Source organism: Patagioenas fasciata, chromosome 9, assembly GCF_037038585.1.
Source record: "Patagioenas fasciata isolate bPatFas1 chromosome 9, bPatFas1.hap1, whole genome shotgun sequence".
NCBI lineage: Eukaryota > Metazoa > Chordata > Aves > Columbiformes > Columbidae > Patagioenas > Patagioenas fasciata.
Window position 1 is genome coordinate 8,995,188 of NC_092528.1, and position 25,155 is coordinate 9,020,342.

General features: G+C 41.4%; 1 protein-coding gene across 1 annotated transcript in view; it reads right to left on the minus strand.

Annotated features, from left to right (window-relative positions):
- LOC136105211 (uncharacterized) overlaps positions 1 to 25,155 on the minus strand; it is a 205,749-nt gene that overhangs the window by 32,038 nt on the left and 148,556 nt on the right. The window contains 1 exon segment of the mRNA XM_065844848.2: positions 8,579 to 8,718. Within this exon segment, the coding sequence (XP_065700920.2) occupies positions 8,579 to 8,718 (140 nt within the window).

Genomic DNA, 25,155 nt, shown 5'->3' on the forward strand with positions numbered 1-25,155 from the left:
GCCAGCATCTCCCAAAAGGACGTCATTCACAATAGAGCCACGGCCAGAAAACATCAGAACAAGTACAGCTTCTTAAACTTCATCTGATCATATATTTCTAAAATGGAAAACAGTCTGTCAAAGGCCCACAATTTGCTCTGAATTTTACAGTGTGTAACGCTGTGTTACTAGAGCACAGTTACTCCCACCACATGTTTCTCTAGCTAGCACTGCATGGTTTAAACCCACACAGCTTTTACAGCCAGTACTTCCCTGAACAGTTTACTCAATACTGCCAGAACAAGTTGTTCTCTTGCTTGAGTACTAAGATTCACAAGATAATTATCAATGGAAAGAAAATTTGCCTGACAGTTTCTTTGTGCAGTGCATAGATTAAGACATGGCCACACTGGCACACTGCAAGAAAAGAAGCCATTGAGATGGGCCAGCCCCGACAGCAGCAATGAAAATAAAAATAAAGGCAGAATCTGCTTAGCAACCAGTCTTTTGCTTTCAGACTCTACTAAAGTTAGAAAATCTCTCAAGTTGTCCTAAAGCAAATTTTATTTTCAAGAACAGCAACACTAACTATTAACATGTTTGAAGCATCTGGCAGTTATTGTCACGGCCATGGTTCAGAGGAACCGTGTCACTGCTGTGAGCCCCGTACCCACAGCACACATGTACGTGCTTTGGGGAGCTGAGACAAGGGAGCTGCCAGCAGCACCCGCAGATGACACATTTCCAGGGCGGGCTGGGCCAGTGCTGAGCATGCATGTGGGTTTGAATGACGGTGGAAAATTCTCTCTCAATACTCAATGATAGATAACAGGCAAGGGATGCAGACAGGAATGTCCTGGAAACAAAACAAAGCATGTTATGATAGATGTGGTGAAGGCAAGGAACAAGCGGAGAGAAGCAAAGACAGGCTGGCACAGTCTATGAAATAGCCTAGGAAAATGAATCTTTTCAATTCAAGATTGGACACAGGCAGAACAAAGGATGCCCTGAAATAAAGGCAGGCTGAATGGGATACATGGTAAGGCAAGGAATGGTCTTCATCTGGGCACTATGTTTGCTGTAACAGAGAAATAAGAGAGAAAAAGAGGCAGAGAAATACTCTCATAAAAGTCAGGGAAAGGAGAGAGGGAACAGGCATTGGTCAAGCTGTGGGATCTGAAGCAGATGAGGTCAGAAGAAGCTGCAATGAAGCCAGTGAAAATAAAGTGGGTCAGAAGAAGGGGATGAATAACAGTGCAAGGTGAGGGACAAAAAGACTGTGGTGACTAACATGGGTAGAGGAAGATGCAAAATGTGGAGAACTGAAAAAATCCCACTAAATCATAACCCTTGTAAGAGTTTTTAACAGAGGTGGCTGGAAGGGAGGAGAACAGGGCAAACTTTATTTTTCAGTAGTATCTAGACCATAGGACTCCTTTCTTTCAGACTGTAGAGGAGTTTTCAAGAAAGCCATACAGTTTGGGGCTGTCTAGCATATTCTGTCGAGCTCACACATTATAAAATCTGAGTACAGGATTCCTTCAGCTGTCGTTTTTAAAAAATGTGTTTGGTTGCAGGGCAGTGTTGTGACACTCCTGTGACTGCTCAGCCTCCTCACCTCTTACAGAATGTACTAGTCTCGTGGATGCAGAAAACAGAAAAACTGCTTACAGGTAACCAGCTCTTCCAAGCTGGTATGCAATAATGTTAAATTTACAATCCTCCATTGTCTTCTGATGTAATTAATAATTAAAAGAGCCATAGGAGGGCTGAGGAGAGCAAGCAGCTTCATGGACTACAAAAATGAGAAAAGCTATAAGAGGGTAAAAGATGTACATATAATTGGTATATAAGAAACAGGTTGAATGTTTTTGTCCTACACAACAGAAAAGGAGGACAGAAATTTTACAAGGCCAAGCAGCCTTCCGAGGTCATCTTTTCTTGACACCTCTGTTTTAGCCAGCAGGCCGGAAAAAAATGCAGCAGAACAATGCACCCTGAAGAATGAGCCTTGATGGGCTGTTCTCCAAGAGCCTGCCCCATCAACCAAGAAATAATAAGCAATCTAAGATACAGCTCAGAAGCAAGATGATCAGCAAGGCCAGGATGGAAAGTTGATTGCCCCAACAGTAAATGAAGGAAGTCCCCCCCTGCTTTACTAGTAAAGCAACCATTAGGGACAGGAGAATGTGAAAAACCAGAACATTCCTTCTATATTGGATAGCTCAAGCAGCCTGCTTTCTTTTCATAAAACCCGTTGACATGAAGACTTGCCAGCAGTATGTCAGTGGAACAGCCAGAAGTAGGATCCTCTCTAAAGACTATAGATACAGCTAGAAGCAGGAGTGAAAATACCACATAAACACCTTTCTAGGTCACTATTCTCTACGACTGTACCAGCCCCTCAACCGAAAACTTCAACAAAAAGGCTGCACTTGACATTCAGTACAGCTCTGCTCCTGTCCTCCGAGGCCTTGATCATACTCCATAACTCCATGCAAATCTGCCTGACAAGTATGTGCCACATGGAGCTGTGCCAGGCAGTCCCACAGTGCTGGGGACAAGGGCTGTTCTGTGTGCCTGCCCATGGAGCGTGCATGTGTTCAGGAGTGGGAGTCGTGGGGTTAATGCAAGTGACATCTCCTCATTCTGTTGGAGGATCGGGAGTTTGACTCCCCCAGGGCACTGAGTAAGGGCTGGCCCCAAGTGCCCCAGAGGGAGAGGGAGCATTTCCATGAGCCTCAGGAAAAGTGAGGTTGGCACTTCAGCAACTTGGTTGTTTTTGCTGATCTTTCTACCCTCTACAGTTCCCACAGTTTTGCTGCTTTTACTGGAACAGTAACATAAAACTGCAAGGGATACACCAATGCCTTCGCTGCATTAAAGCATGGCTGAAGTTGCCGCTGACTCTGCCTCCAATTTACTGAGAGCAGGACAAGGGGCCTTGGTCACAGGACAGGGCTGAAGCTGACAGGGAAGATATTCTGAGGGATTAACAGTGCTCTCTGAGGGGCCAAAAGAGTCAGGAGAGATTTTATTTTTCCACCACAGAGTTCAAATGTCCTCTGGGGATTAGGAAAAAAACCAAAACTTTGCAGAGAGGAGCTGCTTTAAATCAGGATTTGGAGAGAGGAGAACAAATCCAAGAGATGTTTTGATATCAAAACCATGCTGAGAGGAACCTGAGGCACAAGTATGGTGTAAAGCCAGATACATTCACTCCTCTGTCTCTATGCAAATACTTAAACCTGGAATAACCTCTATGTTAACCTTTACCCAGCATTCCTATTTTGCCATGTTCCTTCATTATTCCCTTCTCGCAGGAAATCTTTGTACAAAGTTTAAATAGACACACCATGTTTTCTTTAAGCGGTGTGGAGCATCACGCAGAGTTCTGGTAACCTGAAGATACACGGGATAAAATACAGGCAGACACTGAGATGATTTGGCACAAGGAGTTAAAACATTGCTTGATCATTTTTTTTCTCCAAGGAAACAGAAAATTGTTTGTGGAGCCAAACCTCTCCCTGCACCCTAGTAACTGGGAATACATTTAATGCCAGCAAGCAACAGCCATTATTAAGAGTCCTCTAATACTCACAGCCATCATTAGCAAGTGTTAACAGGAGCTGTTAAACTCTTCACAATTTAACAGCTGGCAGGGCTGACGTAAGAACTCTAAAGCCATCATGCTGTCTCCACTTATTTGAGTGAGGTATTTAGGTCTCTTTTACAACCAGAGATGAAAGTTTGGTCAGTACCTTCACCTCTTTAAACATGTCGGTATGTGTGTGGGGACACATCTGTGCCCACAAAGAGGTGAAACACAAACACTACCTCTCCCATTCTGCTTCTTTAGTTTGGCTCCTGGAAGAAGGAGTTGGGTCCAACTCAGAGATCGACTCCATTACCCAGTCATTCCCTTCTGCACATGCAGGGCCCCTTCTACTGCAACACCTCAGCATTTTTGTTTAGGAGTTAAAACTGTAACAGACCCTCAATGTGCTATTCTTGTCCCAAGAACTAAGCTAAGCCTGGGTTTTTTGTTTTGTGTTTTGTTTGGTGGTGTTTGGTTGAGTTTTTTGCCTGTTCATCATGAGTATCAGATTAATAGGGCTATTTAAGGAAAGCATGCGTCTAGCAAAAAAATATGTATGTTCTAGAAACAGGTCTATGTGGATTAACTCCTGCTGTTGGTCTGCGTGGATACTACAGACCATGGCATACATGGTACAGGAGCTCATACCCACACCTCACACGTGTGTGTGGGAACAAGCCTGGGTATTGCGCGGGGCTCACTGCAGGACTGCAAGTGGGAAAGCTGATCCCATTCCTCACCTCTGCCACCACCCTCTTTTCACTTCCAGCCTGCTGGGGGATTATCCCTTGTTCAGGGGACAACCAAGCCTCTGCGCTGCTGAGGGCGCAAGAAACCGGCTCAGAGCAGCCACAGGTGTCCTGGGCAGAGACAGGAGCTGGTGACCCCTGGGACTACTTAGCTCCTCATCCTGATGTTTGATGAGATGTAATTGCTACACTGTATTTGATTATACTGATTTGCTTTAAATCCATTGCAAAAAGCACTCTGAAATTACCTTAGAAGTTTGCAGACCTGAGAACTGTAAAAACAGTAAGTAGTTACAATTCTGACTCCGTACTCTGAACATTCACATCAGAGCCCTGTACAAAGTTACACAAGCACTTGGGACTGAAAGCGCGGATCCAGTAAAGATTTATGTCCATTGGGAAACTATTTCTTGTCCTTGACAGCACTGAGCTTTATACGGTACTCAGCAAATAAATCCTAATTGCTGCTTTTGGATCGCAGTTGTCAACCTTGGTTGCAGAAACACTCAAGATACAAAAGTGGGAATTAAGCCCTCTGGAAAAAAAAAAGGGGGTGTGTGTGCTATTCATTAACTGGTTTCTATTTGCTTTAGTATCAGTTGGAAGAGCAGTGTAGTCGCATGAAGATATAAAAGTGGTAATAAATCTCCTCTCCCAGATTCCACAGGAATGTTATATATTGCTTCCATATGATCAATAATTCTAATTCTGTTTTCAGTCTGGAAATCCGTTGTGACCACAGCTTTTTTCACCTATTCTCTACTGGTTTTAAAAAAGGAAATAACATGGCACTATTGCAGCACTATTTAAAATCTTTTCTGTCTTTTGTAATTTGTTCTCATATAGCACACAAGAGATTTCTATTAATTGGAATGTAGATAGATAATGTGAAAAATGCTATGAAGGATATTACTCACATTTAACAAAATTAAAATACGTTGTTCTGATTTCATCTGCATTAACATTTTATGAGTTTGGGGTTTTGTTTAGATTTGTCATTGTTTTTTTTAAACAAACCAAACCAAAACAGTGCACATGCCTGTCTTGTTCAAAATGGGCTGTGCTTGGAGCAGCACTGGGTGAGCTTAGAACAACTTGTCAGTGAGCGATCACAACAGTGCTTCAAGTGTCACCGGCCCCCGTTGCACACTGCTCAGTAAGACAGACGACTGCCATAATATCTGCAGCCTTTGGTACATGGCTGATGTATTGTTTGCGTCACTTCCTCAATATTTCTCTGTATTATTTACTTTGCTAAATTAGAAACATATATGTTGGAACCAATTAGCTTAATTGCATCATGTCGACAAGCACCGATTAGCACAAATATCTGTAACATACTACAATATGGTCACTTTAAAACATAAGGCGATGGTGTTACATGTCTTAGATAAAATCCTGGCCTGCTGAAGCCAATGAGTCATGCATTTCTTCAGGAACAAGACTTCACATACCAAATTCCAAACTTATCTCTTATGGCTGTATGTTTGATAAGGAAAAACTAGGGAGTCTTGCTGTTATTTTCCAAACAGTTAGTGCTCTGCTGTCACAAGGTGGGGATGGTTCTGTTCAGCTAGGACTGCAAGGGGTAAACACTCCACATGTCGAACTGCAATAGCATTTGTTCCAAGGCACAGAGCCATACAGACTCTTTGCACAGCAGGACAGAACAAACCCTCTGTACACACCAGATCTTCCTAAGCAAACAGGCCTAAGCCTCCTCACCCAGGCCACTCACTTGACAAGCAGTCTAGTTTGCCTCATTATCACCACGATCACCGAGAGCTGGGCAGGCAGGCTTTTCAGATGCTTAAATCCCTCGTGTTCTTGACTTGAGTCTACATATGACTGATTTCATGAAGCTTGAAGCTCTGTCAGTCCTGTACATAATATTTCTGTACTGGAAAGACAGAACCACAATGTATTTGCAGTATAGGTTTTTTTCTCTTACCACATTTTACCTAATTATACTGTGGAAGCAAAAAAATACAAGGATGGGGTCTTTATCTGGACCAACCACAAAGCAAACTCCACCAAGTACAATCTAAACACAAAAATCTCTTTTCACAAGCATCAAGAATGCATTTGAAACAACGTTAAACAGATGCCCCAAGAAAATTATTTCTCTTGCCTCTTTTCTCATCCCAAACCCTTATTATTCCTTTTTGATGGATTTTTCTTGGCTGTTGTACAATCTCATGCTGATCTTCTTAGCTGGGCTGTATACAACCTTCCCAGCTTTCTTTTATTCCTCTAGCCTTCTTGCCAATAAATTATTCTAGTTTTATGGAAGGTTTCTTTTTTATTTCATAACCATGTTCTCTTGATCTAAAATGAACTAAAACTCAGTGGTTGGGTATTTTGTTTTTGAATGCAACACTTGGTCTGCCAAATGCCTTGAAAATGTATTTCAACTTTCTCTGTTTATTTGAAAGCTGCTTCTTTTAAGAAGGCTAAGAATAATGCGGTTACCATAGTTTCCTTATCCACAACCAATAAAATGCAATTTGGAATACAATAAAACAAGACTACTCTCAAAATGTGAGTAAATGACTGGACATTGATACCTTCACCCTGCATCATTCCCAGCACTAACTATGGAAAATATGACTAATCAATATCCAGCTTTTGGTCGAGCAGGGAAGATTAAGATAAGCTTGTCCGATTCCCAGCTATGAGAGATATTTCAATTCAGCACTTAAGATGTCTGTTCATGTAAAAGACCCACCTCACAGATTTAGTATTTTACCTCAGAGATTTTGTATTTTACTGTACTCCTTTGTTCCAGGAAGTGATTATGTAGGAAATCACTTTGCTAAGGCTCAGTGAAGCCAAGTGATGGATTAATTACCTGTAGGAACCAGTTGACAAAGTAAATAATGTACTGCCTGTTCTTACTGTTTTGTCGGCCCCTGAACAGGCAAGTTTCTAGGGAACAAGCCAAAAATAATCTATCTTTCTTCCAGTCAGCTGGCCAACAACACTCCACGTATACCTCAAAGCCCATACAAATTGCACCTGCTTTGGACACATCCATTTGCTTTCCTGATTAAAAGTTAAACAATGGAATTTAATAAAGTGAACTTTCTCAATAATAACAAATGATGAAAGAGAAAACCACAACCTACACGACGGATATACAGAACCACCATCAAATTAATTTTTTTACTGATTTTAAAGAGTTTTAAAGATTTCCTTCAAAAATAAGTAAAATATTTTGCCTTTAAAAAAAAATCCAGAGGATATTCTATTTGATGAGAGACACTACAAAGAGTTACCAAGGCAAGCATGTGAATGGGAGGGAAGGAGAATCCTCCTCTCACAGTCTCAGAGCACACTATGAGACTGACCCCTGTGGTGCCTGGGACCCCCTCACAAGCACACCAGCTAAATGTGGGGGAATACAACTCAAGACATTTTAGTGTTCTACTAGTGTTTTCTTGCCAGTGATGACAGCCCAAAACAGCTGTAGTTAAATAAAAAAAGCTCCAACCATGGTTGTAAAGGTCATGTAAAGGTAGCAGAATATAGGGAAGAGAGAAAGAAGGTGTAAGAGTGAGACAGATCAAGCTTATTACGTCACCTCAACAAAAAAACATCCTGTGTGTAACAGGATGCCAGTTCTAAGGTATTAGACAAAGTCATTGTATTTTTGCAGAAAAACACTTTAAATCCTGTTAATATATTGCTCATCACACCAGTTAAACTAAGTAGTACATTTAAAAATTGCTGATCTTGAGTCATAGTGTCAGCACTAAAAGAAAACAGCTAAAAGCACCAACTAAAAATGCATATCTTTCACATCCCTAGAGTGAATGTACTAGGGAGCAGGAGGAAGCAGTGAAGACCAAGCCTACATTAAACTTCGTGCCCTTCTTATTAAAGAAGCACGTAGACCAGTTTCTGCCAATATTTCCTTTATGCCTTCAAGCGCACCACATTTCAAGTCTCACAGCAGGCCTGACCAGGCTGTTCATAAATGCTTTTAAACGTCCTGTCCACAAACCACGTCAGAGGAGAGTTACCTGCTCAGGACCTGTGCCTCTGCACTACTTTTCATCATTGCCCTCTACTGACAGGGACAGTGCAATGATGGAAGACCCAGACCCTGTCGTCACCCAGCTGTGAGTGGAACCCACAGTAAATGACATTTGAAGCCAATATCGGTTGGGTTGTTGACCTCTCTCACGGTTCACAACAAGAACCAGCATCCCTCTTTATCCTGTCTGTCAGAAACCAGCCAGTGCAATACCTCATTGATGGCGAGCTGCTCTCCGCCGCCCCCGGGGTGGCCGTAGCGGTGGTTGGAGCTCCGGAAGTCCTCGTACAGGTCCTCCTCGCTCCCCACGTCGTCTGTGAGAGCCGTCTTATCCAGCGCTGCATCAGTGATCACTGCAACAACAAGAACAAAAAATTGGTATAGACTGCAAGATCTGCAGCAGCACTGTGTCAATTATATGAGCTTGGCTGGGGTGACGGACACTGTAACACAGCATAAAGGAAAAAAAGGCAAGGAAACTATACAGGCAATTTCAGGGCACAATCCCAGCCTGGTGCATGCCTATTTTTCAGAGAATTTTTCTCCATTCATGTTTTGTTACTGTAAATGACCATGTCTTTTTCTAGACTGGAAAGTATGATTCAGAAAACAAAAAAAATCAACAACTGCTACATGTTGCAAAGAAAAGATCATGCAAGAATAAGAAAACAGGCTCTGAGAACAGGCACATGGCAGAAACGATGCAAACATTATTTCATTATGACATTGCCATGCTGACAGGAAACTTGACGAGGTAAGGAGCTCATGTCTGCCAAGTCACACCTTCGTGACTGTGATTTACCAAATCCTGTCAGACCAAGGAAGCTCTCAGACTTTGGGAAAAAACACTCCCATTCCTTTTTGTCCACACATTCATTTAATTTGAGAATCCTTTCTGTTGCCTAAAAGGATGTTTGCTACAGAAGTCTCCATTATTACCACAGGAGGGCCGTTCTGCTCAGCACAGCCCCGAATCTGCTATAGATAATGGAGGATTTGCAGGCTGCTGCTAGAATAAGCACTGAAGTCTCAAGATACAAGTATAAGCCTGAGAGAAATAAAAATATGGCATTTATACTTCTTGCACAGAAGAAAATGGCACTTCATCTGTTTCATAGGCGGGAACCTTTTCCTAAGGTGTCCTCAAGGTATTAGCAAATACACTTTGGTGGCATGTTGAGCAATCATTCATTCATCCCACACCTGTATAGGCTACTGACCATAAACCTTCTGTTCTCAAAATCTGTGGAAAATGTCAACAATTAGATAAAACATTTGCTGACATATTCACCTGGATTAGCAACTACTGGTACAACAACTTCCATGACAAAGAGGTGGGCTTCACAAAGATATCTATGCATGAAGCTGCTAACACAAATATGATGCAGAGAACAACGGCTGATATAATTAATAATTTTAGTGTAATGGACTAGACACAGCAATAGTAGTAGAATTGAAAGAAGTGAAAACACAGACATTGTGATCACCACTCCTGGTGACAGTCTGCTGTCCAAGTTCCACATGATGCCACACTCAAAGTTTTTGCAAACAGATGAAAAAAAAAAAAATAAATGACCTTGATCTTGTACAGCTCAGACAGGACAAGCACCAGCCCAGGTCTGGGGACACAGAAGTCTGTTCTTGAGCCCTCGTTTCACTCCATTATGCAAGTGCATCTTATGAAACTCATCATGTCAGTGGGCCAAGAAAAAGTGCCTGAGGGTTCGTTAGTTTATTAATACCCAAAAGCAAAGCTTCCCAGAAATACAAATAAAGTGCTGTCAGAGGTCACAGCAAGACCTGCAAAGATTGGCCTCGTCAATGCTTTCCGTATCAGTGATGTTTTCTTGAGGCTTCATCATTTGATTACTGCTAATAATATGGTGAGGTGTAAATTTGGTGTAGTAGCTGTCAGTTCAGTGCAGTAACTTGATATCAAAATTACTGGAGCATGAGCTATTTTTGAACTAAATACTTGAATGTTTCTGCTTTGAATTCAATAAACATGCACAACACTGCAAAGACATATTCATTATCTAAACCAGGAATTCAACTCAATACTGATGGCAGGTCAGGACACAGAGGTGCATATGAGCTTATGATTAAAGCAGAATTTTCTGTGGAAGTAACTACCCAACCCTTCGACTTTAAGTGACATTTCACAAACACAAAAAAATCAAGCTTTCTCATAGCTTTGCTCTGACACATCGTATCATTATATAGCAGTTCTCTACCAAACACATGCCAGTAGTATAGATTGCATATACAGCAGTTCTGGGACTAAAAGCTAGCCCTTTAATGTAAAACTCAAAACCAGCTGGAATGCCACTGATATTATTATTTTATGCAGAATTACCATGGTTTGCACTATACTATAATGCCATTTAAAAAAATCACTTTTTGCTCATATAATGTCTGAAAAACATTTGCCTGATAGTAATGAACAACTTTTGGTGTTTTAGTACAGCAGCAAAAACAAATGAGAAATGTTTTTCAAAGAACAAAAAAATAATTTATAAAAAGGGAGTTCGCAGTCACTTAATTCCAAACTTTCTTTGCATCTCTCTGACCTCATTCTTTTCCCTCATTTTATGCATGGCTTCATTGGTTTTGCTTGCTATTTTCACCACTAAAAGTAATTTTCAGCTTAAAAAAATGTTCACTGACATCTTTAAAGCTTTTATTTGCCATCCCATCCCCCATTCTCCTATTTGTTCTCTGATCTGTGCTTAGATGAAAAAGCAAAAGCTCCAGGGAGATATTTATCTGTATTACTTAAAATACTCTATACCTCTGCTAAGTGCCTTGAAAGCTGTCTTTGCTTTTACTAGAGATGTGTTTTTCTTCTCTGATCTTACCAAGCTCATCAATTTTCTGCAGTCTCAAAACCTGCTACTGCGTTTTGGATTAGCTATACTGGCAGAAAAGTCCTCATGGACGTATTGCACCTAAAAAACGCAGTTCATAGTCACAGGGAAGTTCCCAGTCATTGAGAAGAACAGCTCAAGGTACACATTATATGTTTTCCCAAACTAAGTAATATTCTAGTGAAGCGGCTTAGAAGACTACAAATAAATAACAAAACAGTAGTCTGGAATGGTGAGTTGATGCACTAGAAATCCATCAAGAAAGTAGGAGAATGAAGGCTTCTACCATAGGTAGTGACTCAATGTGCGTAGCATAAAGTAGGTCAAGTAGAAAAGAAGCAAGTACAATTTAAAAAAAATTAAAAATCTTTACAGACAAGTTAGCAGACATGGTTGAAATAGCCTATGAGTTTTCTCAACGGCACAGTATTCACCAGACAGGCAAATGTTCAAGCTGCACGGCAGGTGACTCAGATGCCCCATTCCCACTCCCCCAGATGCTCATACGGGTGTAACACTGAAATCCAGCGGCATGGTCACTGGTGGCCTCTCTCTGTCTCTCTGAAACCACCAATCTGAGCTGTCCCTGGCAATCAGGCAGCACCAAAAGAACGGTGCTTTGCCAGAAATAATTCAAGCAGGTTTCTCCATATTTTATACAGCTGTCCTGATAAATTTCACTAAGTATGGCAACATATCCCATAGACAGGAACACAGGGAGGGGTTGTCACCAACATTTAGTACTGCAACCTTCTGTGCAAGTATTAAAACTCTGCTTTATACTGTTGTTAGTCCAAGCCCAAGCTTGGGATTTATGTCATTCAAGTACAAAAGCAGATGGATAATTCTAGTAATAGTAGCTCATGAAAGAATGCTGCACAAACCTTTTTGTGCATCCAAATGGAGAATAAGGCATCAAGAGCCTGACTCCATGAAGAAATATCATGAGGCTATGGAGCAGCAAAATCCATACACTATATGGCACTGAAAACAGGGCTGGGCAGAGGTCGTCTGTGTTCAAGTGCCCAAGCAGACGGCACTGATACAAGTTACATTTAAGGACAGATACAAAAACAAAAGGGAAGGATTCTATAAAACTCAAACAAAGCTTGATTAACACAGTCTAGAGGAAGGAGGCGTGTGGGTTCACCCTGACACCTTTCTGCAGGTTTTGGGGTGCAGGCATGAGCAGTCAGCAGCAGGAGGGGTCCTGGCTGGGCTGTGCTTGTGCCCCCACCTTGCTGAAGGGGAGCACGTAAAAAGCTGATGCCGAGTAATCCTGAGAGGTACTTCTACACAGTTACAGAGCTCTCCATCTCATCAGAAAGCCGTGGGAGCTGTCAGCAGCTCTGTGGTTTCACACGGAAGAGTCCTCTGTGCCCACAAGGAGAGACAAGCCGTACGGTGGCCACAGCACAAACCACAGCTGTACAGCTCACAGCCAGCCCAGCTGCCTCCTGCTTACAGGTACGGCTGCAGCATCCGAAATGCCTGCAGGCAGCTGCCTGCACAGTGGGATGGTTCCTCTTGGGAGCCACATCAAGCCTGTCTGTCACCAGAGAACAAAACAGCTGGGCAGCCTTGATCTTAATAACCAACAGAAGATGGTAGGGAGGGCAAAATGGGAGGTCTTGTGGTGTTCCTCTAAGCTGTGGGAAATCAAAAGAAGTTGGGATTAGATGATCTACTGAAGGTCACGCACTGAAAACAAATATTAACCATAGGCCAGAGCTCAGTTAAGACCACTGTCACCCAGTACAGGTGACACTGTCTGCCGTGTCTGAGCTCCTCTGTCAAACAACCACCTGCTTCATACATTTCAAGTGACAGGAAAACAAAAAATACTACCACCAGAAAAAAAAAAAAAAAAAAAAAGAGAGAGAAAAAAAGAGAAAAAAATCCCACTCCCTCACCGAAGAAACACAGAACAAGTTTCTAGAACAGCTTCCTTGGAGCAGCTGGGCACTGCAGCCCCAAATCTAGCACAGCCTCCTAACAGAGACCTCTCAAAGTCACGTTGGTTTATGTCTCAGCTGGAATAAACCCCAGCAGCTCCCCGCTGGCAAAGAGCTCCAGCCGTGTGTCTGGGTCAGAAGCCTGAACAATGACCCAGGACTGACCGACAGTGGGCTAGAGGCAGTTTCCCAAAATTTAATTTAGGTTATCTGTCTTTACTTGACTTTCCATCCTACAGCGTTTAGAGCTAAGGCTGGGACAGTAAACTGGGATCATTACAGACTGCTCTGAAAGCCATAAGCATCCATAGTTTATGAAAAGCACATTATATTAATGACAAAGTGAATGACTTTTGGGGATTTGAAGTATCACTCTTTCAAGAATGCTTTTTCAGTACCACATCCACACATTTAATTTGTCTCTGTAGCATTCACATTTAAAATAATTCACCGAAATAACAGTAGGAGCCTGATTTACACTCACAGAGCAAATTAATTCAGAGCTAACAACATCATTTCCTCTGCCTCAGTGAGCAGAGATTGCTGTGGTTGTGTGCAGCACCCACAGGAAAGTGCACTGCAGCTCATGAAGCAGTAGTTTGAGATTCAAGATGATAAACAAACAAAAAGGGTGTGTGGGGTGGGGAAACCAAACCCAGACTACGTTGCCCAGGTGAGAAGGGGCCCTCTACCCTCCTCTTCACCTCTTCTGAATTGCCAAACCCTCATCTCCCTTAGAAACAGCTGCCACAGTAGTGCTGCAGCCTCCATCAGCCCTGGTCTGAATTATGCGCTTCATTTATCAGCTGCTTGATATACGGAGGCCCCTATGCAGCTGCCACGGTAAAATCCATCAGAGTGATGTCATCCCACTTCTGCCCCAGCAGTGCAATTCTCCAGCTCTTTACTGAGCTGATGGACCCTCTCACATCATTCTGCTGATGGTTGTGGGCCAGTTTAACAGGAAGAGGGAAGTCTGGAGGAGAATTAGCAACAAGGGAACAATGACCAGTTAGTATGAGATTCATGAAAAAAAGAACAAACAAACAGAAAGACCTACCAAGGGCACAGGCCTGCAAAGCCAAGCCTTAGAGAGCTACAGTCCTCACGAAGACATTTCTGAGCAGGTAATGAATGAAACTGTGTTCAGTGAATCCTTGAGGAAATAACACAGAATGGGGAGAAGAGGCAGAAAACATGTAAGCAGAGAAAGCAAGCTTCCTCGCCTCCATTTTAAAGAAATATTAAGACAGGAAAGGATTCAGCATATCCAAATTAAATTAGCGTTTTGGTATAATGCCACAAATGGAATTGCTGTTGTGAATGAAACCAGTTCTTAATTAGCTCAGGCAAAGAGCAAATCCGTGCTCGAAAACAAAAAGGACACAGTTCTTCAATGGCAAGCTGAGCGCAGGTCCTCTGTGGGTCTGCTGGGCACATCACCCAGGGTAACATTCATCAGCAATAATGCACTGAGCCACCCACTCAGGTTTCAAGAGTTTTTAAATCCCAATTAGAATCTAAATGACTTACAGAGAGGCTTAAGGGAGTTCTCAGAAATCTCGGGTAGCAAAGATAATTATGGGGAAGAGAGATGCGGATTATGAATGGCTCCACTGCTCTGACGCCCACATTACCACTTGCTACGCACTGGCAGTTTGGTTCGCTTTCCCTTGGCAGCCACACAACAGTGCTGCCCCCAGTCCCTTCATTGCTTGGTGAGGGATGGTACGAGTGGGAGAGAAGAGGGGGAGCAGATCTGAAGGAGAGTGGAGACGGTGAGAAAAACAGATAGGAAATCACTTTCTTGATCCAAAGCCTGATCCTTTGTTGAAAAGCCCCTCTGTTGTATTGCATACAAACTATCAATTCACTGGCCACATTCCCATCACAGCTACTGACTTGGAAAAAAGCAGGCTTGTCCTCCTACTTTATGTATTTGTTGTTTATTTGCTCAGGTCTGATTACTCATCCATACCAACCTGTTTGTTCTCATTATTCAGACAGATGTCTTTGGAAATTATGTTTACTTTATGTCTGGATAACATGATGGGGCCAATTCTAGTTTAGTCCTTTAAATCCTATCACAATCTAAACATGAAATCAATCATAGCAATCAAAGTTACCAGACAAATCCAGGCACATTCTTTACCGTATCCTTCATAGGACGTACCTGTTGGAATATCTGGCATGTCATTTTACTGCCTCAACAACAAGCCCTATGCATTGGTGTAGCTGCTATTTAAAGGAGTTAGGGTGAAGGGGGAATAGATTAAACCATCCATCATAATTTTTCAAAAGTTTCCTCTGTGGAAGGCTAAAGTGGTCACATTTCTTGTTTCTAACAGGTAACAAACACTGACACTCCAAACTCAGGCTGAATTTTTACCTGTCTGTTTAACTCTGCTGCTTAGCCCTTGCTATGCCTTTAAGTAAAAATCAAACCCAGACCAAACTCCCCTCCCTAGGAGTCAAAAACAACAACAACAAAGTTGCCCCCTCATCAGACAACTGCCTCCCAAAATACTGACAGGCTGTGGTTGGGAAACATCCTATCTGACACTGTTTAGTAGAGCATGATCAGAGCAGAGAGTCAATTTGGATCAGCAGTAACCTCAGATGAGCTTCCAGTTCACCTGCAAAGATGAAAATACTGTGTTTGTGTCTCCACATCCACCCATTCTTACCGAAAAGTTTAACAACAATTGAGGAAATTCAAGCAAATGAGCCAGGAAATCTAAACAATGGTTACTCACAGTGGACAACACCTACTGCAGCAAACGTAGGAGCTAAAAGCAACATCAAAGAGTGTTAGCACAGCCGACAAGCCTAACAAATGCCAATTTGAAAAGGCTTTGTCAGTAAGTTGTGTGTGTTTGATTTTTTGGTTTGGTTTGTCTGTTTGCTTTTTAGGAAAGCATCTGCTCCAGTTTTTCAAAACCTTATAAGCACATCCTGCACCATTTTCTTAAAAGATTATTCCCATGGATTCCCTGATATGATCTCAACACCTGTCACTACTTTACCACATGGTTACTTTTGGCATCACTCGTAAAGGTCACTTTTGGGATTCTCTAATCTTTGGCTTGTACAAGTATTATATATGAACCTTGCAAATAAAGGAGCCACACTAGCTTATTGCTACTGAGTCTTACTGCTCTGCCGTTACTTAATCTGACTTCATCCAAACCAAAGCCCTGTTTATACTCAAACATACTTAAACTCTGTGTTTTAATCATCTTTTTTATCCGCCAGAAAGCAAACAAAATAGCCTCCAACAGATCAGACATAACCAATCCTTCCAGTCACTGCCAGTCCTCAAATGAAGTCCTCGAATAGAAAATGTTCCCCCATATGCTCTCAGGAATTGTTATTCCTCCTACCTCTGCAGCTACTTTCCAGTGACTTATTGGAGTTTTCTTAATGCAAGTGCTGTTTTCTCCCAAATCTCATGCTGCCCATGTCTGTTTTAATGGATTTAGCTATGATGTTTGCACCCCGAGAGCGCTCACAGGAGAGTGTTAAAACGCAAGGTAGCCCAGGCTCTTACAGTGCCTCCTTTCTTGTACCTGTTACTTTACTAACCAAAGGAAAGAATGTAAACGTGCTGTAGGAAACTCCTGTTGATTTATTTTTCCAAAGATTCTGTGCTTTGATTATGTCTTTACATCTGAGTACACCATCAGAAGAAGAAGAACTTGGAAGCTAAGTCTTTGCTAAAGATTTTGTTGCCAAAAAGCATACTGTTTTCTTCAGCCTTACGTCATAGTCTAGAAGCATGAAAATTGCACTATCCACTAAACTTTAACTACTGGCCTGGAAAAGACCATGCTGTATAGAATGGCTAAGGTAATTTTTATAAAGAATTGTCACTATGAAGTAAAACAATTCATATCACAAAACTCTTTAAAATGCTGGACCCAGTCATGTCAGCTTTTTATGGAAATATCAGCTTCCTTACAGTATTTTTACAACCTGGAGCAAGAAAACAAGACATTGGTCTTTCTTATAATGAAGTAATCTGCATTATAACTTGAATAATTAAGAATGGAGTATTTTCTTGATAATAATTTAAAACCTTTGACCATGCAGCCATCTGAGTTAAAGACAAAAGTATGTAACACCAGAACCTGAAGCAAGGCCTGTGAGGCGGTAGCGAGCTAACCTATAGACAAGTAGCACAGACACGCCGGCCGGGCTGTTTCCAGCAAAGTCAGCACAAAGAGCCACTGCCTGGCACTTCTGAAAAGCACGCTGTTTAGATAAGAGTCTGAAGACGGATTTAAGCGGCTATCTTTGAACAATTAAATTTGAAAAATGTGACCCTTGTTTTTTTCCCAGAATTCTTCATAATGCTATAAATCTAGCCTTTATCTTTGTGAAGCTATCCAGGCTGACAAGTGGCTTATATCTATGACCTTGTACCACAGAAGTAATTAAAAATGAATGCCATGAGAAGACTTTCAATTGCTCTTGTGCATTATCAAGTATAAGTCTCCAGGGGCAGCAAGATTGTATTGTTGACATTCTTTTGAATGACCAGTCTTCATGTAACACACAACAGATCTTCTGGTTTCATACTGGGGCTACAATGTCTTCATTCAAAATACTAGTAAAACTGCTTTACCTTTGGGAAATCCTTCTGTCCCTATTTATATTTTAATCAGAGTTCTAAGAAAATCCCTGAGATCAAGCTACCAAATATTTCTGAAGGCAAAACAGGAAATCAAAGATTAATGTTATTTAACTTCAGTTGCCATGCTAGCTAGAGCGATCAAGCTCTTTGCAGCATACATGTTTGGGTCACACAATGCTACACAAAGGAGACAAAGTCAGGCTCTGAGGCAAGCAGGTTGATGATTCTTTGGTGTTATGCCCACTGTGAAGTATTTGCTCCCAGGGAATGTGAGGGTACAGGCATGATGTATTACTGCAAATCAAATTTAAAGAATTAAGCTTGAGGTACTGAACCTGTTGACTGATGCATCTCAATACATTTTCAAATATCATAGGGGGGGAAAAAATGACTTCACAGTCAATAATTCCAATTTTCTTAGGAAAACGGTGTGAGAAGGGACCTCATTGTAGAGTGTTTTCATAACATTCAACTCCAGTTCTGAATTATAGCTGATTGTGTCAGATGCAATCTCACCCTACAGCAAGAAAACTTCCAAGGAAAACATTATTCCTCCTGAAATACGTCAAGTATTGAAATCAAAGCTATTATTAATCATCCCTTTAAAAGGAGAAAGCATTCTGGCAAGGTCACATTGGTCGGGGTGCCTTCAATAGTTAAAATTCAGTACTTAGGATGTTTACAGTGGGCTTTAACAAAGAAACAAGAACAGCAGAATTGGTAAGATCAGCATTTTAGCAAATCAAGACTGAAATGCTAAATGTGCATTTTGAACTAGGAATTCAAAATAACAGATCACCGCTTACAGTTTGCTGGATGCAACACAGAATATTTTTGAAGCTTTGGAGACCAATTTAAAAGTTGAACCTATTCCCAGCTGGAGATGGTAAAATTAAGTCACAAAAGTATATTAACACAGCCAGCAATGTAATTTCAATACTACCTAATAAAAGAGCAGTGCTAATTAGCAGTAACCAAACTGAACAAGGTCTCTCAAAAAGGTAAGAGAAGATGAAGCCTTTTCAGAAGACTCACTATTTAAAACAAGTCTATCCTTCTTTTGACCAGCACATAAAGCCTACAGTCAAACACAGCTCAACCAAAGACACATGTCAGAAAAGGGACACTATTCTAGAGAAATAGCTGCAGCAGTCAAAATAATCTTTGCAAATTTGTCATTAGTGGTGTAACCTGTAAAATCAAACCAGGCTAAAACAAGGACAGTGCCTCCCAGAGCAACTCTGTGTGTTTTAGTGCACAGCACTGGTCAACAACCTGCACTTCTTTAGCAACTGTTTGAACTTATACAAAAAAAACATAATCGTTTCACTGAAAGGCAGATGTCAAATTTGACCTTTACAGTAATCAACCAAAATTTAAAACATTTAATTCCACAGTGTTGCTGTTACTGTTTCCATTTATGAATTGAGTCGTCTTTAGAGCCCATATGCCATGAAAATAGGACAACACTTTTGTTTCTGAACAAGAACTGTAAATTTACTACTTCCTAACCCTTAGCTTTTCCAAAGCAACTCAAAAAATACAAATAACTTGCTCCAGACTCTGATCCAGACTTCATGCTCACAACTGCAGAAGCACATTCTAGTTTTCCAAACTTCTCTCCAGCTACACTGATTGAAGGGGAAGACGAAAAGAAACTCAAGCCCCATGCCACCAACCTTTCAGAAGTGTTCAATGCACAAAATTACCTTTATTCTCAAATACACTGAAGGATATGCTGTGCTTTACTACTTAACACAATGTTTTAGTCCATCAGCATCTAAAAATCACTGTTCATCAGAACTTAAGCAAATCGCAAAGGAATTATGCCAGTAACAACTTGCCAGTTTAAAAGTGAATTAAGCTTTTCTTCCAAAGGTCTTATACCTGATGCATGTTCACTTAGGATGATTAATTTAAGTGTCTAGTTTTCCCTTTCCTGAGAATTTAACCAAGCTAATTTCTCTAACTTTGCAGCTCATTTTTTTCCTATGAGCTTAACTGTCATGTATCAAAATTTGAGCTTTTGAATAAAGCAACGCAGATTCTTCAGGTTCAAATCCTACGGGCTTGTAGTCTTAGTATTCTTATTCCATTTTCAAATTAAGTTCCAAGGAAAACAAAACCAATCCCCCCATATTTACAAACAAATTATTTTCCCCAAAGAGAAAACTGCTACAGAGCAGGATGTGGTTGAGCTATATTAAAAAATAATATATGCAATGAAAAGGCTACTTTTAAGTATCTCTGTATCTTAAGTTGGCTTATGACATAGCCTGGATTAAATATGAATACAAAATCTGTCAGATTTCTGTGAAATCAAGCTGCTGGCTTATTTTCATATTCATCACAAATGGGTCTGTGCAGTAGCATCTTCCTCTAAGTTAAGGCACAGCTGTTGTCTCTGTCTTGTAGATCTAAATAATTATTTTTATATTCAGCTTTGGTGGTATTCCCCTGCACCAGAAGCCCAACTTCATAATTTCTGAGTGACAGATTTTGCAATGCAGGATTATTACATCAAAGGACAACACTGAAGTATCAATAAAGGAAAGAGTCCCCCAGGAGATTACTGTCAAAAGATATAAATTCTTTCTTCCAATACGAAAAAATAACCCCTCTAAAACAAATTCCCAGAAGATGTTCATCCAGCCTCGAAAGCCATCTATCTCTGCTTTGACAGTGACCAGCTCTCTCAGCACCAAAAACATTTGTTATATTTGACAAGCACAGAGTGTGTGAAGAGAGATCAACAAGAGGAAAGGAAGAGCAGGACAAGGCACATACTGGATGCTGTACTGCTGTGCACACCAGGGACGTCTGAAGTGACTCTCCCTAACATTCACTTAACTTCCCCAGATTTTTCCCCAGAAGCAATCACAGAGACACTGCTCTACTGCTTCTGCAAAATCCAGAGTTCAGGGCAGAAGAGAACAGTGAGAGTACAGCTGATATATTCTAAAGGAGCTTTAAAAGAGGATTATTCTAGTGATTAAAATCAGTGAGTGAGGCATGTAGGACATCCTGGGGATCATGGAAGTTTATTATGCTGTGAAATTCATGAAAAAATTTAAGATGCCCTTTAAATCCACAAGGCCATGTGGCTGCAGCAATGCCAGATATTCCGTGCACATCCATTTGGTCTTTGCCGTACTGCATGCAGAGCGTATGGCTAAACTGCAGCACTCACCATCAGGCTGACTTAGGGGGCAATGCCGCAATGCAGCGCCTTTGTGATAGCCTGGAAAGGCAAAATGATTAACAGACCTCAGCCCCTACTCTTGCTGGAAATAGCCAGCCCTGCTAGTAAATGCAATCCAATACAGGCCAAAGGCAGAGAGGACACTCTTCAGCCATTCAGATATGGCCCTTCTACTCAGAAACTAGCCCAAATAAACTCACAGATCTTCACAAATTAGCTTTTTGTTCATAACAACCATGCTGACCTTCTGTTCTCCCCTTCTTTCACCCAGTTCTGCAATGGTCAGAACAAAACCAAAGGACGGGGGGCAACAGGGACCCAAATCCCCCCCATAGCAAACTTCCCTCCTGTCTCAGCCTTGCAGAGCTCTGAATTCCAGCGTGTGAGACAGCAGTTCCTTCAGAGAGGCCATCAGGCAGCTGACAGAGCCACTATCCATGCAGATGATGTATATAAATCTCTTTGCAATCCTGTTTCCTCGCACCTTGATTAATTGCATTTCTGTCTGCTGTCTTTCCTTTCAAACAAATGCAAAGGACAGGCTCTGAAAATGGGACTTTTTCCCCTCTCACGTCCCTTTCTGAACTCAGCAGGTGCAATTCTACTGAAGGCAGGAAACTACCGTTTCTAGACGATGTTCCTGGCATCTGGTTATCTTTCCTGCTGAAAACGCAGCGGATGCCATCAAAGTGTATCAGAACTTAAACAATCCCCTTGACTCCCGTATCCCTTTGTTGTAAATACAGCCTGAGCTAGTTTGAACTGGAAACTGTTGTTCTTGGGAATAACTGCTCTGCACAAAGCACTGTCTCAAATCGATTCCAGGACACATTTTCTGAGCTGTGTGAGTTTTCATTACTAATCTCACAGTAACCTTAAAGGTTTGAGCTCAGTTTCCTCACCAAAGTGCACAGATCCTTGGTTGCATAATCTCAAAAATGTCAACAGCAAAACAAGCGAAACAGGCACAACTGTGCTTGCCTTGTTTCAGTACAGCGTGGCATTTCCAGTCTGATAAAGCTTAGAAAGCCCTCTCAGAGGTGAAAGACAAATGCTCTCCATGTACACATAACTCTTTGAACAGTGAACAGAAACTAGATGGGAGGAACAAAAAGAAAAGATGAATACACACCTAAACGAGGTATTAGCAGAGAGATTAGGAAAAGCATTATAATTAGTACTCAGAGTCCAAAGCAACGAAATAGCCTCCTTTGATGTAAGCCTTCCCAGATTTTGCCTGGAGTGAAAGCAATATCGTAGCACCAATATGTGAAATTTTTACTTGCACCCATCATTTCTCCTCGCAATCTGCAGTGGCTGGGATCACCAAAGGTGTGAATTGTCTCTTAGGAGTGGGCTTGGATACTGACAACCAAAATCCAGGAACGTTTAGCACTCCTTTGGTCATGGATCATCACAGTTCCAATGACCCCAGCATTAAATGTACAACTCCACTTTTTAGCCAGCTCCATTTTAATCCAGCCTTTTAGAAGGCAGAGAAGCTTCTTATCAGTATGTTACTCTTCTCAGCAATGGGTTCTGGGACTGGTAACAGAGACTGGGGTTGGTGAAGAAATCAATAAGTTTTCTTAATTCCAAAATGAAGAACTGAGCTGAAGAACTGACCTGGAAATTGTGAGGAGAAAGCTTCTGTGCTCCCAGCGACAACGCTGTGGGCATGGCTGCATATGAAATATATTTGATTCTCCTGGCCTTGGCTGTTGTTAGTATTCGTGACAAGCTGACCTGTGAAATCAGTCAAACCCAAGCAAGAGCTGAGTTTGATCTGTGTGAGGATGGTTTTTGGCTTGACTACTATTTTCCTCTCCCTTTTGGGGGAATGGAAATAGCATGAACCCCATCTCACCACAACTGATGCTACTTCCTCAACTGGGCATCCCCTTTGTTCCTTAGAATAATCAAATAATCACAATTAGATCTCCCTTCTGAAAACAAAGTGAAATTTGCTGTAGTGGTTTTTTTGTTGTTAAAAAAAACCCAACCAAACAAACAAAAAAACCAAACAAATAATAATAATAAAAAAACCACCACACAAAAAACCAACACAAAACCAAACCAAAACAAAAAAACCCCCAAACAACACACTTGCGTCTAATTCAGCCTCCTGTCAATATTGTGCTATCCTTCAACACAGTCACAGAATTAATTACCTGGAAATAGGAGTTTTAGGTAGAAAATTTTCTCACAGTAAAATTCCATATATTTCCAGAGTCAAGAAGACAACAAACCCAAAATTATATAACATGCAAAGAGAGTCCAGAGCAGACAATATCCCCAAGCCACCATAAACGAGTTTGCCACAAGAGAGGTCAGGACTGCTCAGTGCACTCCCAGCTGACCACCTTCTCTTCCATCAGCAAGCAGCAACTTTATCTAACGTTAGCCAACGGGAGGAAGTGTGCAGGCTGCATCATATCATAAACTGATCTATCTTGCCCCAAAAAAACCCATGATGTAAAATGTTTTTTCCCCTGTTATTAATTCATACTTCCAACACCAGTGAGTGAGTCTGTTATTACCTATACTCAAGTGAATTCTCACTTTTCCCTGTGTGATGTGGAAAAGCAGGGCAAGCTCAAGCACGCAGCAGAACAGGACAAGCAAACAGAGAGTCCTGTGCATCACAGTACTGTTTTACTCCAAATAACTACAATTACATATTTTCCTTTCCCACTAGAAACAGCAAATTCTCTTCTGCTTTTAAGAAAGGAAATTTTAAAGTTTGTACTCAGCCTATATCCATCTTTGCCTATGATTATCTCCCCATTATAGCCCCAAGATTGAAAGTTCTTTTTCCCTTGATGAGGAAGGAGCCATCTCCCAGAATACTGGCAGTGCAGAACATTTTCTGAATACATGATTAGTGTAGTGCAGCTACAGTATAAACCTATAAAAGTATGCCACTCCTCATTTTTCTATTGCATTTCTTCAATTTATTATGGGAAAAAAACCCAACCCTTAAAACTACAAATACTATATCTGAATTCAGGATGTTCTGGAATTCCTCCTAACCCACTAGCTTTCCTTCTCAGAATCACTAAGTAAACACTGCAGGGAAGAGAGGATCTTTGACCAAATGCTCTTTATGCTTGCACCATCCACAGGCTTTCACCAGGTGATGCCAGCAAGATCCTCTTCTTGTTTTCCTACGCTTGCCCCAGGAAGGGAAGCGTGTCCCCCAGCCCCACAGCCACCATTAGAATGCTGTGGAACAGGCAGATTCCCTCTTGCTACCACTCAACGTCATATAACTACTATCAATTTCCACTGTAGAGAGAGGAGGCAACTTGGGCCTTGGAAGCAACATGAAGCCATGTAAATTTGTTCCAGAAACAGTCTGAAACAATTCAACAACTGGAACAAGCCCCTTCAGTCTCTGACGAACGGACTGCATTTATCCAGCAAGAAGCAACAAATTTTAGTCTGAGAGAACAGTTTGTAAATTGTATTCCCAAGCCCCATGAACAGCTTATAGTGGGTTCTAATGAGAAAGATGTTGAGAGCCTGCTTCAATTTTCTCTTGGTCCAGCAGCTGATTTACATCTCCTGCAGTCCTTCCCAGTTATCTCCCTGCTGCAACATGGCCAAGTCTGCAGCTGAATGCAGCTACTTTGAGATTATACTCAACAATACATAGGTGGCCCCGAGGCATCACTGCAGAATCTGGAACCCTCACTCTGAGTGGATATACAATACCACTTTAAATAGTTGCTGACTCATGCTAAAGAATGGGGCAGGAAGGCAAGAAAACACAGATGTAGCACAGCATTGCTGGAAGACAGTCAGTGCATAAGACAACCCACCAAAAACTGTGTGTACCATTAATTTCTGAGCAGCACTTGCTGCTGAAAACATTCCCTGATAGGAATCTGGATTCTATCTCCCATATGCCAGGAAATGATGACGTCAGTAAAAAGGTTAAATGCTATCATATCTCAATTAATCACGAGTGATGGTTTTTGTTCTTTTTTGGAAGAGAATGGAGACTTACCACAGATAAGTTTTACAAGACCAGGTGTTAAGCTACCTAGAACCTGAAACTTTATCTAGTACTTCCTCCCTACATGTCTTGGGTAGTTTGAATTACCTGTGGGACCATCCAGATGCCC